At 35.4% G+C, this 14,509-nt stretch overlaps 1 protein-coding gene across 1 annotated transcript in view; it reads right to left on the bottom strand.

Annotated features, from left to right (window-relative positions):
- LAMA2 (laminin subunit alpha 2) overlaps nt 1–14,509 on the bottom strand; it is a 380,546-nt gene that overhangs the window by 154,995 nt on the left and 211,042 nt on the right. Inside the window, exons 15-17 of the mRNA XM_050709562.1 lie at nt 12,386–12,497; nt 8,330–8,443; nt 1,680–1,807 (exon numbers count right to left, since the gene is read on the bottom strand). Coding sequence (XP_050565519.1) covers nt 1,680–1,807; nt 8,330–8,443; nt 12,386–12,497 — 354 coding nt within the window. The remainder of the gene's footprint in view (nt 1–1,679; nt 1,808–8,329; nt 8,444–12,385; nt 12,498–14,509) is intronic.

Genomic DNA, 14,509 nt, shown 5'->3' with positions numbered 1-14,509 from the left:
TGATTATTATTACTATTTTTTTTTCAAAAGGAAGCCACAACCAATTTACAGTTGGCACTTAGCAAGTGTTACAATTTCAAACATGTCAGAAGCATACTTAACAGTTCCTGATCTTCCTGTGGAATTATATGAAGTGTTCCAGCTCTTCTGTGTAGTCTGGTTATATTCTACTTGCACCAGGGCTGGATACCATAAAGCCATGCTAGATGGCATAAAACCAAATGGCCTAAATCAAATGGCCACACATAATTTCAAATTTTTGTGTAATGGAAAAGAAAAGAAAAGCCAGAGAAGATCCAGAACAGTTTTCCTTAATTACACTGCATCAAATGATTTTGATATTGTTATTTTCCAGATACTGAGTGGGACAAAACTAGTTTAAAAACATTCAAGACACTTGGTATGATATTTCTCACAAAACTATAAGCAGTAAGAAGCACAAATTTTTGTAATGAAGGAAATTTCTTCTTAGAGTTTTGATTCATATTTCACTATTATTTTTACTTAATAAAACAAATCTATAGTGATTATTCTCAGATAAGTTGAGAAAATATTGTGACTACCAAAATCTAAGGCTGAATCCAGGCTACAAATGAATCAACATTATAACAGAACCACAGAACGGTTTGAGTTGGAAGGGACCTTAAAGACCGTCCATTTCCAACCCCCCTGCCGTGGGCAGGGACACCTCCCACCAGACCAGGTTGCTCAAAGCCCCATCCAGCCTGGCCTTGAATGCTTCCAGGGATGGGGCATCCACAGCTTCTCCGGGCAAACTGTGCCAGTGCCTCACCACTCTCACAGTGAAGAATTTATTCCTTATATCCCATCTAAACCTACTCTCTTTAAGTTTGAAATCATTACTCCTTGTCCTATCCCTACACTCCCTGACAAAGAGCCCCTCCCCAGCTTTCCGGTAGGCCCCCCCCTTTAGGCACTGGAAGGCTGCTATGAGGTCTCCCTGTAGCTTTCTGTTCTCTAGGCTGAACAACCCCAACTCCCTCAGCCTGTCTTCACAGGAGAGGTCCTCTAGCCCTTTGATCACCTTGTAGCCTTCCTCTGGACTTGTTCTAATACTTCCATGTCTTTCTTGTGCTGGGGGACCCAGAGCTGAATACAGTATTCCAGGTGGGGACTCTCAAGAGCAGAGCAGAGGGGAAGAATCACCTCCATCAACCACACTTTGATGCAGCCTAGGATGTGATTGGCTTTATCAGTCAACATTATCACTGAATGTTGACTAGAAGAAAAGAAAAATTATAAGCAGAAAAAATAACAGTCTTATCTGATAAACACAAAGTGATTTTTAAATCAATTATGTAAAAAAAAAGAAATCTTATATCAAATCTGCAAATTTAACTTTAAAACTAGAAAAAAATACTTTGTAAAGGAGGACAGAAAATCAAACACTCATTTTTCATTCAAAGGAAAAGGCAGTTATCCAGAATTTTAGATTGTTCTTCCTAGCCTGCTCTTGTCTAACTTTAGTCTCATTCTTTGCCTCCAAGCAAAACTGAACACTCTATACAATTGTAAAATGAGAATAAAAGCTTATATTGCAGAATATATTTTTTGGTCAAAACACAAACAACCTGTAATGTACATAAAATAGTATAAATTTAAAATGTATACAATTTAGTAAGTGAAATAGTGTAATATATGATAAATATATATCTTACTTGTTAGAGGGTATATTTAGTGGGCAAGCACACAGCTGACAGTCTTCAGCTGTCCCTTTAGTAGGATCACCATAGAAACCAGGAAGACATCTATCACAATACGAACCACCTGTGTTGTGTTTGCAGTCCTGAATAGAAGATGAAAAGTACAAATTCACAATTAGAGAACATTCACAATTAGACAAAGACCTTGAAGGTCATTTATCTAACCTATCTTCTCAACTCGATTGTAAGAAATCTGCAAGGTACATTCTGATTTTCTGTTGTTAGTTGAGAACCAGTTCTAGAGACTAGCTATAACAATTAGTGCTTTACACACATTAGGTATTTATGCTCTCTTAGATAAGTTTTCTGTAAAACATAAAGAAATGTTCCAACATGCAACTGCCAAGTATTGTTTTAGCTTGCTTAAATAAAAGCAGCATTTAGAGAATCACAAAACAGGTTCAGTATTGCAGTCTTGCAACAGCCTAATTTTTTTTGACAAACAGTTTTCAGATGCTGATCTCAGAATTACAGCTTAGACGATATGCTTTATAAAAAATAGATTATTATGTTTCACATTTAAGTGCATTAACTCATTTTAAAAGGTATATGGCTAGCAGCATATTAAATATATTTGAGTAGCATACTAAATATTCTAAATGTGAAGAGTAGTAAAGCCTTAACTGTTTAATTAATACTTGTTTGCTAGCAAACAGTCCAGACTCTATTTTATGGTAGAAACAAGGACAAGTATACTGTATATAGGGCCTTACTCATCAGTAGCTTTTCCTGCATGTGATTGGCCTTCATAATACAAGACAGTTTGAGAGAGATATGAAACATCCAATGCCTAAAAGTGGCAGCAGTAGGTCTCTATTTCTGTATATAGCCTTTGACGTGATCATGATCATCATTAAATGATTTTTTTTTTTTTGGCAGAATGGGAAGTGGTCCTCTGAGAATAGGCTTCCCATGCTGACTTCTAACAACAGCTGCTTCGTAAATTTTAAAGAAAAATTATCCCTTCTACTATTCTTCTTCACCACATAGGATTAAAAATCCTAAATAATTTGGCAGAACACATCACAGGCTCAGTAAATTAGTTCTCTGGCTTAGGTTTTTTTTTTTTTTTCTTCTCTCCACATTTTAGCACACTGGATTATTACTTTGAATGTTATTTGCTACAAGATGGCCAAGTGCAGCCCTTACGAAGCATGAAAACAGAAAGAAGCAGAAACGTTTTTGACTGTTAAATTACATCTTGATGTGCTTGGGTATAGATTGAAAAGGCACGTGACAACTCAAAAAGGCCAACATGAAAGCCATGAGATAGATTTTTATTTAATGGGGAATGTTCTGACCTGATTTAGATAATGCTTAAGGCTCCAGATCAATTGTAGAATTTCTGTTTCACCCTAAATATTTCCCTAAGATGCTCCTTTAGCATTCTTGACTTTTGTTAACATGTAAATATTTCCAAACTCATGATCTTATTAAAGCAATTTTAAAGTACTCTTCAAAATGTTTTTATAGTTTACAGTAAGTCATGTATATGGTACTGATTGACATTTAACAGCATTACCACCTGAAATACATAACATATCCTCAATAAAGGATAAATAATGGCACTGCCCTAAGGAACACTGGTTTATTTATTTATTTATTCTTTCTGCCGGATTTTCCAGGATTACAATGAAGTTCTTTGCATTGTGCTCTGCAGAGCTGGTGCCATACATTTGAGCAGCTGAATAAGCCCAATACCATTTTCAGTCATAAGCACACTGGAGTCAGAAGTATCTGTCTCCAGAAATGCTGTTTACTTCTAAAGGGTGCATTCTTATTGCTTGTGTGTATACAATCAACATATCTTTGAAATGAAAGCATTAGTCACCATATTAAATTTTCACATATTTGGTAGATTGTCTGTTAATACCAACTATTGAGACCCCCTAGTCAAACAAAATTATGGCTTTAGTACCTTCAGCTGGGCTAAATTCTACTTCATTAGGTCATTTAAGTCTACTTGATTGTTACTTCAAGTGCGAATATTCAAAAAGAATCTACAGGCCATACTTAAAAAGGAACTAGGAACATTAAGGTACGCTTTTAAAAGATGTGACAAAAATAATTTCAATGTTACAAAAGAAAAATCCTTTACAATTCAACTTTTTTAAAGCATTATGTCAAATTATTTGTACTTTTCCTGAAAAATAATGGATTCTTCTTTTGTGTTAAGTTTAGATTTAAATGCCCTCAGAAATATCTTTATGCAGTTCATATTCTTGAAAAACATTTATGTCAAAGATGCTATTAAAGTGAGGGGAGCTAACATGCTATTTTAAAGCTTACAGATTGGTATTTGCAGCTGCTTCTTTTTTAAGTTAAAAAAAAATACACAAACACACAACAAAAACCCATTTTCTGAGAAAACAATTCACATTGCAAAGAGCTGACCTTCTCTTTGAATAATTTTCTAAAAATATAACTCTAGTACATTTCCATGTACTAATTCTCCTTAATCCAGTTCTCTATATCTACTTATTTCTTAACTGTAACTCTAAATTAAAAAAAATATAAAAAAGGAACAAAACACTCATATAGTGCCAAAATCTGCGCATATGTTGTACTGTGTATATGTTAGAGTTGGGCTGAGAAATAACAATCTTGTGTGGTCCTACTTTTCTGCCTGAGCCAGTCTCAATTTTACTGGACAAAGAACAAGAATTATATAGTACATGGATGTGGCATACTTTGCCTGTTCCTTTCAGTGATGCATTAAATTTTATGTTCATTTGCCAAATTTCTAGATCACTTTAAGTACTGAAATAGTTGAATTATTAGCCCTTCTGAAGACATTATCAATACTCATGAAAAATTTGTTTTCTTGATATCAATTGGTTGAATCTCAATTTGAAACATGCAAAATATACAGCCGTGGTTTTAAGCATGATCCAGTTTGAGTAATATCTAATTACACTGAGATTATTTCCTTAAAAGGTGCTTAAGCCTGTGAAGTCTTAATTTCATGTTTGTATGAACATTCATATTTTTCTGTGTGTCATGAGACTGGCTGTAAAGAAGATTATGATCAACTGTCCTTAACTTGCCCAGTACATTATATACATGTTCCCTTAGAAATACAGTTGGTTCTAACACATTGATTCATTGGTTTTGGTAAAATCAATGCTCTGTTCTATAGACCCTTAGATTTTTATGACCAAGAACTAGTTTATTCTCATATGTTTATGTCATCAAATTACAGTGACTAGATCTCAAATTACTTTGAATGCATAATTTTTCTGGACCTATTTCATATCCAAATACCAACAAACTTCACTTAGACAAACTTAGAATAAACCAGACTGTGAATTTTATTTTCTTTAAAAAACTTATGCATGGATCAGACCTTCTTGCCTAAAGATTTTATTACTGGTGTCCTGGAGTGCATTTTTCACCACTTCCTATTGAGCTGGCTCTCCCAGTTTGGAAGAAACCAAGTGGACATCTGTGCACCCAGTGTCAGGGAACCCTACATTCACTGAAAACCTCCTCTGCTTACCTGGGTCTGCATATGAAAGTATGAATATAGAGAGAAACATTCTGAATAGAAGGCTAGTGATAAAATTAGAACTTTAATCAATGAGTATGACAGAGTCCAACACAGGGCTTTGGCATGTTGCTGCCCTATCTCAGGTTATATCTATCATGGATATCAGGGAAGATACTAGTTAAAGAAAATGAAAACATATGCCTATGTGCCTATTTTGGTATATTTCCTAGTCATGTAGACCAGAAAATTTTAGTCTCTCTTTGAGAGCATGAACGTGTTCTTCTAGCATTTTCAAGCCACTGTGATGTCTAGATTTCATGACCAATTCCCTTTTCTGTTGTTACAAATGCAATCAAGAGCAATGCACAGGCTTTATATTTTCACCTGTGGTATAGCCTGTACTGCATTTAGCTGAGGATCCATCATTATGTTACTGTGTAAATGAAAATGTCGCTCCTGTGATGAAAACTGTCAAAAGCGCAACATGTCAAATACCTCTGACACGGGCCTCCATCTACATGCTACATGCTGTTTATACACAAAGAAAGAAAATACAAAATGGATGCAACTGGGACTGCCCTCTTAGCAATTTCAGCACCTCTTTAAGGGGAGGAAAGATCAGTTTTTTCTGGGCTTACTAGTGGGAAAGTAACATGTTGCCATGAATGAAATGTTGAAATGTTTTTGCTGTTCACAAGGATTAGATTTAACCAGCCTCCTATAGCTGCCATAAATTTGTGCATGTAAAATTACAAAAGAGTATTTCTGTATGCTAGAACTTGCCCTATGTACCAAAGCAGTTATGTATTATCACAATGGTAACGAGAATGATATATCATGCATCTCTCTATATGGCTGCTGTGGGGATCAAAGGGCTTTGCAGGTTACTGCAAGATAGGCATTAAAATAAGCTTTTTATACAGACCTATGTCGAAGCAGATGATTTGAGCTTTTATCATGAGTCAAAAACATATTTCAGCTGCTTTTCAACTACATTTCAAAGCTAAGGAAGAGTAAAAAAGTATCATATCAGTAAATTAGGTGCCTAAATTGTCTGTTGTATTACTGGAAAAACACCATGAATAATAATAAGGAGGCCAAAAGGCTGTGTAAACCTCAATAGAAAGAATGCCTTTGATGTGAAACATTTCTCTTTTTCAGCATTCAGACTTCTCTCTTTTTCACTTCAAAAGGCTTATGATCCAAATTGAATAGCAGCATTTAATAGCCTGCATGGATACTAACCAATCTAACTTCATTTACAGTGTTTTCAAAGTAAGCTGCAAGAAAACCCAGAACTAGTTTTAAGCTCCCTGTGCTCCTATTCTTTACAGGATGATCTAGTATAAGCTCAGGCAGAACATAAGAAATACAGAATGCTTGATAACACACATAGATTAAAGTACATTTTCAGCAGGTTATTTTCCACTTCCATCTCAGTGCTGTTGTGAATGCACCAGCACTCTTCGAAACATCGAAAGGGGGAGCTCTGCTATCTCAGTCAGTAGTAGTTAACAGCAGCTGAAAAGTGCAAAAGCACCACAGTATGCAACTCTACAGCCTTCTTTCACATCCGGGCTGGTGTTAGAGAGAAAAATAGAGAGAGAACTTGTGTAAGGGCTAAAACTTGAAGGCACAGAAGCAAGCGACCTCAGAATTCCATCTGACTATGCACCACTAAGCAAAACAGTCAACAGTTACAATATGTCTTAAACAGGATTCTCCCTCTCCTTTCTTTTCTGTTAACTGATTTTATCCCACACTGATGTTATAGACATCAGAGCTGGAGGCTACAGTAATTACATTAATGTAATAAATTCTATCTTTGTCAAGAAACACAAATCCCTATTACCCTAGTGATGGTAAATATTTTCATTGCATATAAGTGAAGGATCAAAACATGACTGTCATGTCATACACATTTTTTGTCCTAGGTACTTCTTTAAGGCTTACAGTATAATTAAATTGAGAATCATTTTTAGCTTCTATTCATGAAAAAGCAATTTGAAGAATTCACTGATCCAGACATTAAAGATGTCTTGTTTTGTACAGCAATGCAATTAAACATCTTGTATGGGGAAAACAGGAAGACCAGCAATAATTCTAAATGCCAAATTACATTGAAAAAAGCCTGAATTTTCATTTTGGACATTTCCCAGCTGCTTTTTCTTAAGGAAATAAAAGGGAACATTTAGAAACATGCAGAATACCAAGTCTGCTTGAAATTCTGTGGGGAAATGAGAGTATGATATCCCACTAAACTGGCAAGAGCTCAAATTGTGTTTCTGCAAGATTAATGAAATGAGAAGTGTTGTTTCAAGCTTCATGCCATATCAGACAATGTAAAACTAAAATGCCCTTGAGTTAATCAGAACAGTCTGTTCAGCATAATTCCCCAATTCCAAAAGGCTACTGAATGGGCTGGAAATAGTGGTGTACTGGTATATTTGCTGTGGATAATATCACAGATTTAATTGCTGAATTATTAGGTAACTCCTAATAAAATCTCATATCCTATAAGAAAAATAAGTTGATTTACCCAAATCATATACTTTTATTATTTTATTTTATTATTTTTAATATATTTTTATAATTTATTTTTAATATATTTTATAATTTATAATATATTATTTTATAATTTATTATATATTATTTTAAATATGTTTTAATAATTTATTAAGTATTTCTTCACGGTTACTAGGAATTTAGATGAAGGAAGCCATAAACAATATCTCCATATCATACTAGAAAAGAATTTACTAAGTTATCTGCTACATTCTATAAAATGTAGTGTAAAACACTGCAGAAGACAGGAGGGGGAGAAAATTCTTGCATGGAAGAATATGGACACATTTGTTGTTTTCTACATGCCATATACTATTGATTCTATTTCAAAACACAAATCCTATGTAAATAAAAAACTGTATTTTGTTTAATTGTAGAAGAAACGATATCTTGGCATAAGGGGATCCTTAAGTTCAGCAACAGTTCAACATTAAGATCTGTTTTTTTCTCCTCAACTATTCCAGGTCTCAGAGGTGGCTAATTCAATTGCACTTCCATACTGAAATTATGTTGATCATGTTCATTAGGTTTCCCTTATAGTGACACTTACCAGGCATTCCCCTGTGATATCATCACACATTTCTGCATGACCAAAGCATGTACATGGTGCACAGACTCCACCAAAAATTGTGCCATTCACACGCCTGTGTCGAGGCCAACAATACTGCAAGGGAGATAACACACCAGGTAAACAGTTAAACAACTTGTTTGAATGGAGAAAAGAATGGGATTTTGTAAAATATAGTTGTATTTGATACATGCGCACAAAAATACATGCTTGTCAAATGAATAAAAAACACCAACATTTCTCTAGAAATCTGTTCTTCCTGGTGCTGTGGCTTTGCACTGACCGTAGCATTATTTGTAGGTGTGAGATTAGAGGAAACCTTAACTTGATTATTCTTCTGAAATGGTAAAATAAAGCAGAGGAATGAAGAACTGAAATATGACAGCATCAAAGCAAGAGGTACAGACTGAAAACAAAAGCCAGAAGGCAAAATATTGAAGGAGAGAGAAGGAGGGAAGAAAACCCCAAAACAACAAAAAAAACTTTTCTGAGCAGCTCAGCTGCAAAGAGCAATTAAAACACCATTTAGTCTTTTCTGTTTGGAGTCTAATAAAAAGCTACACTGAAATAAAGCACAGGCTAAAAACAAAGCTACCCTTTTATTTACAAATTGTGTTTCTTAAATATAAAGTACAATCATTTCCCTTTAAGAAGGTGTGCTTTATTTTTATTTTTTATTTTTTTTAATGTTAAATTCAAATCAGTATCAAATCCATTGATAATTTTTTCATATGAAAGGAGACATCATACAATGGTGATTTATCAGTGAAAATTCAGCTATTCCATTTCTTCCTAATACGATGTCAGGTAGCAGTCTTCCTTACTATATATATCACAAATGGCTTTATAGTTTTTGCAAACTATTTTTCCTCAATAAGACTACTCATGTGATACAAGGATTTTGCATAATGGAAAAAAGTGCATGATATAGTGTTGACCTTCAGAAGCACCTAGTTAATACTAGAGAAAGTAGCTTTGCAGTGATAGAATACTGAAAATATCAGCTAATAAAGAAAATCCCTTCCCCTTCACCACTCTCTCCAAGAGGAAACAAGGAGATTCTCATTTATAAAAATACAGACAATATCCATTTTTGTCTAATTACTACAAAATGTGTAAGTAATTTGTAGATTAATTGAAAAGACTTTTAAAAAGAATATTTTCCTTTCATTTTCCTTTTTGTTCCCACCCCATCCCCCCCTTTTTTTTCATTCTTGGTCACATTCCTAGCAAAACATAAATTCTAAAACTTAAAATTCAGAGTTATAAAATCCAGAAAAGAAAAACAGGTTAGCAGAAAATGCTCTGTTTTTTTCTTCTGTGACATGAGATGCAACTCCCTGTTTCTTTATAAATCTACCGTAATCTTTTTCAGTGATTCTGCAAAGAATGATCTCATGCACAGATAAACATAATATTGCACCAGATAGGACTCCAGAAGTCTCTAATTCTAAATGGCTTAGACATGGAATGTCAACAAAAAAACTTAAAACAGACCTAAAATAAAAGTTTACAGATTGAGATCTTAAGAAAAGAAATGACGTCACATTTAAAAATCACGAAAGTTCTGACTTGTCTGATCATCTAACCATTCTGACCATCATAGTGGTGCAAGTTAAACAAAATTTCTTCCATAGGGAAAGTAAAAGAGTTGATAGAAAGGGAATAAATCTAGTAGAGAGGAGCAATTAGACATAAAGATTTTGACAAGTAAAGGTCAGAAGATTCACAGGAGTAGAACAAAGTAAATACCACAAATGAGTTCCACCAGTATTTGAAATTTAAAATTTTATCTGCTTTACCTAAGCTCATGTAATTATATGTACAGTTCTCAGACATACTAGCAAAAACATAACAAATTTATTTGAACAGAATCTTGTAGAAAATGAGTTCAAAAATTGTGCAATGGAACAATATCAGAAGAGACAGCATATTTTAAACGGTATTGGTTGTTTTTTGAAGACTGATTGTGCCAAAACATTCATATCAAGAAAATAAGGAAATAATGGTTGTCTTTAGTGCTGCAGCAACTATGCCAGATACCACAATATTATAACAGGAAACAAAGACATACATTACATTTTAAGAAGAGAAGATGAAAATGAAAACCTGCATAAAATCAATAAAAATAAAACTGTGCTAGGCTGAAACTGGAACAACCAAAGTGGTGGAAAAGGACAACAGTGTTCAGAAGAAAAAAAATACAGTATTCTAAATAATCCCACATCTTCATTTTATCATTGCATATTCTCAGCTGCTAGTTTCCCTGCAAATCTAAAACTTTGCCTTTTTTTTTTTGCTTGTCCTTGTTATAAAAAGCAAGCCATCTACTCAGAACACAAAAATATTTCCACATTTTCATCTATCAAGCATAACTGTTGCACATATATCATATGTTGAACCTCAGCTACAAAAGACTCACGAGAAATTAATTCAGTGAATAAAGGCATGGAAATGAAAAATTTTAACTGTCTTGCTATCCTAAAATAGGACAGCTTTGTCAAATGGCATTTCTGAACTGTTCAAAAGTGCTCTGAAATTCAGTAAGTGTGCTTAGGCAAAAGTCTATCACATCTTTTTGGTCTTCATTTTTGGGAAGAAACCCAACCTAGGGAGGTAGGGAATACAATTTGTTTAGTTCAATAGGTCTGCAATAGCAAGCAGTCAGGGCAGGCACTGAAGAGTGTCCATACTCACCACCGCAGAGATTCTGAAGTTGCAACTACATATGTTCTTTCTATTTGGGTATATGATCTTAAACATGTATTACATTTTAGGAACTGTTTTGAATTGGACAGAAGGCTTAGCATGAAATCACAAAATCATAGAATCATTTAGTTTGGAAAACTAAATCTTAAGATCATCAAGTCCAACACAATGTCAGACAGAGAATTTCAGCAACACGAGGTCAGGAATTCTACCCATGCCCTACAGCTTCTACAGCAAAAGTAGATACTGAAACATCTGCAGACAGAGCCTTTCATTTGTTTTCTTGCAAATCACAGCTAAGTCTTAACTGAGGTGAAAAACGGACAAGTCCAAAAAAAAGTGTGAAGCACAATGACTGTGTCCAGCTTATTATCTCAAATAACTAAACAGACAATCGTTAGACTTCAAATTGATTTCTCAGCCACAGTAGGCAATATTCTCTTATTTTTTTCCTGTCTGTACCACTTTGGAAGTGTTAGGAATATCCATTAATTGCTTCCGGTCTTCTTTCTAGATTAGTTTATCTAGCCCCAGCAAGAAGCAAATGCATTTGGCATAAAACTACACTCTAGGCCCTAAATATCACATATAAGCATTGAAGATTTTAAAGAAAAAGAGAGTTGACAAGCAAATGCCTAGAGTGCCTGTGTAAATGGCATACCGTTTGTAGTTTTGTGAAGCAGAGCATCTTGGTGTTTGAAGCTATTTCCTCAAAGGCAGATCTTTTGAAGATTATCCAAGCTATTCACATATGAGCTAGTTAATCTTACGTGTACTTGTATGAACATACTGTGTGCCAGCTAATGTATCTGTGGGAAAGTGTGCATTTTCCGAGTATGTGTATATGTTATTATCTGTAATGGGACCAAAGTAATGGGAAACAATCCTCATGGGAACACACACATAATCCTCAAAGACTCCAAATTCCTGGGAAAAAAATGAGGCAACTCAACCGCGTTACCTCAGGTAATTTGTTCCAACTTTGTTGTGCACAGAACACATAACTGCCATTCTCCTAATTTTAGGAGAATCAATTGGCTGAAGTCCAATTGATTCAGCTGAATTTGCTGAAATGCGAATAGTGTTCGCACTCCTTTTGTTAAGAGAAATATATTCTTTTCATAACCACAGAGGTGTAAAACTCCAGATTCCAAATATTATCAAATGTAATGAACTACTACCTAGAAATAAAGGTAACTAGACAAGCTATACCAAATTTATAACAGGAATGGACAGTTCTCTTATTACTTTCTATAAACACAGCAATACTGGTTGCTCATAATTATCACAGTTTAACACAATTGATCTAGTCTGCATCATGATACTCACCTCACATGAGGTACCATCATACCCTGGGGGACAGTCACATAACTCCACTGCAGATGCCACCTTTCTCCCAGCTGAAGAGTGATCAGCAGCTTCAATGCTAACACCATCTAGTCTGGATGTAACAGAAATTAAATTGTTAACACAGAGAATTAGGCAGAAATATATGTGTAGCTGTATGCAACAGTGTATACTGACATTGTTTAGCTTGCTTGCTTTTTTTCTGTTTAAAAATAAGGAGGTTTTCATAGTCATCTATTTCTTCCTGAACTACGTCTGTAGGCTTGTTACTATTTTTGTCCATCATGTGAGGGAGACTATGGTCAGACATACATTGATAAAAATAGATAAAAGTTTCTCACAGCACTGTATCAGGAGAAGGAAGGCTATTCCCGTCCAGCAAGCCGCATGTTCCAACTTGCATTACAGCTGTATATAGAGAGAACTTGACACCAAGCAATGTGTTCAAAATTTATAAACCACTACTCCTGCTTTCTAAAATATTACATCACTTATCTTTGGTTATCAGATATTTTTATTCTGGAGAGCTGGCCTCTGTAAAAAGATTTCATCTCTGTCCATAAGGGTCTAAGTGTTATGTACATGGAAGAAAACCTTCTACCATATATATTAGTTTTCCCAATGACAGAGAAGAGACGGATGGAAAAATTTCTGCTTAATACACCACCAAGAATCAGAGGACAAAAAGGAAAATTATTTATCTTCAAATTTTTACAGCCTTACAAGGATATCACCAGTACTTATGGTAGTAGCAATTAGTCCTAAAACTTGTAACTTCCATCATATAACTTTAGGGAAAGGAAGATGGGAAAAGCAAGCCAAAAAGTTTTAAAAAAAATAAATCTTGCTCTAAAAAAGAAATTCTAGAATTCTCTCCCCTTGTTTAGACAAAAAGTAAACATGAAATTTATTATAACCAAACAAAAATTGAAGTATTATTAGAGACAAAAAAAAATAATGATAAGCTTACAGGTAATATGAGTCAGCAATGAGTGAGCTATGAGCCAGCAGCGTGCCCTTGTGGCCAAGAAGGCCAACGGTATCCTGGGGTGCATTAGGAAGAGTGTTGCCAGCAGGTTGAGTGAGGTGATCCTCCCCCTCTGTCCACACCTGGAGTATTGTGTCCAGTTCTGGGCTCCCCAGTGCAAGAGGGGCATGGATCTACCGGAGCGAGTCCAGTGGAGGGCTACTAAGATGATGAGGGGACAGGAGCATCTGTCACACAAGAAGAGGCTGAGAGAGCTGGGCCTGTTCAGCATGGACAGGAGAAGGCTGAGAGGGGATCTCATCAATGTGTATAAATATCTGAAGGGAGGGTGTCAGAAGGATGGGGCCAGACTCTTTCCAGTGGTGCCCAGCAACGGTACAAGAGGCAACAGGCACAAACTGAAGCACAGGAAGTTCCAGCTGAATATGAGGAAGCACTTCTTTACTGTGAGGGTGACAGAGCACTGGCACAGGTTGCCCAGAGAGGTTGTGGAGTCTCCTTCTCTGGAGATACTGAAAACCTGCCTGGATGCCATCTTGCGCAACGTGCTCTGGGTGATCCTGCTTGGCAGGGGGATTGGACCAGATATCTCCAGAGGTCCCTTCAAACCCCAGACATTCTGTGATACTGTAATATGCAAGCCAGATGTAGTTTACCTCAACTAACTCAACATCTGAGGAAACAAATCCGTTTTGAAGATTTAATTCGTATAAGAATTCAGAAGGAACATTAGGGGATTATGACAATCATTTGACATTTTCACTAACCACTCTTCATGGAATGTTTGATTACTAGAGCTTCCTGAAAAGCTTCTTCTGAAGTCTCTTTCTGCAGAAAATACCTTTCTATCATGACATGCATTTTGTTAAAAACTAATCCATTTTCTTTGAAAAATGTAAAACTATTTTTCTCCATACTAAGGCATTAATCTTTTGGATGCCAAAAAAAGCTTAAAATTATTTGAACAACCTTGGCTAAGAAAACATCCAAGAATAATATTTCGTTGTTACTGTAGTGGGGGCAAAAAAGGTTAAGACAGGATATCTTCCTACTTGCCACGACTGGGTATACAACTGGGCTTTGGAGGGACTACCATTGAAGATTATGCAGTTTGAAAC

This window comes from Cygnus atratus, chromosome 3, assembly GCF_013377495.2.
Source record: "Cygnus atratus isolate AKBS03 ecotype Queensland, Australia chromosome 3, CAtr_DNAZoo_HiC_assembly, whole genome shotgun sequence".
Lineage (NCBI taxonomy): Eukaryota > Metazoa > Chordata > Aves > Anseriformes > Anatidae > Cygnus > Cygnus atratus.
The sequence above is the reverse complement of the archived record's forward strand: the minus strand, read 5'-3'. Positions and strand labels throughout refer to the sequence as shown.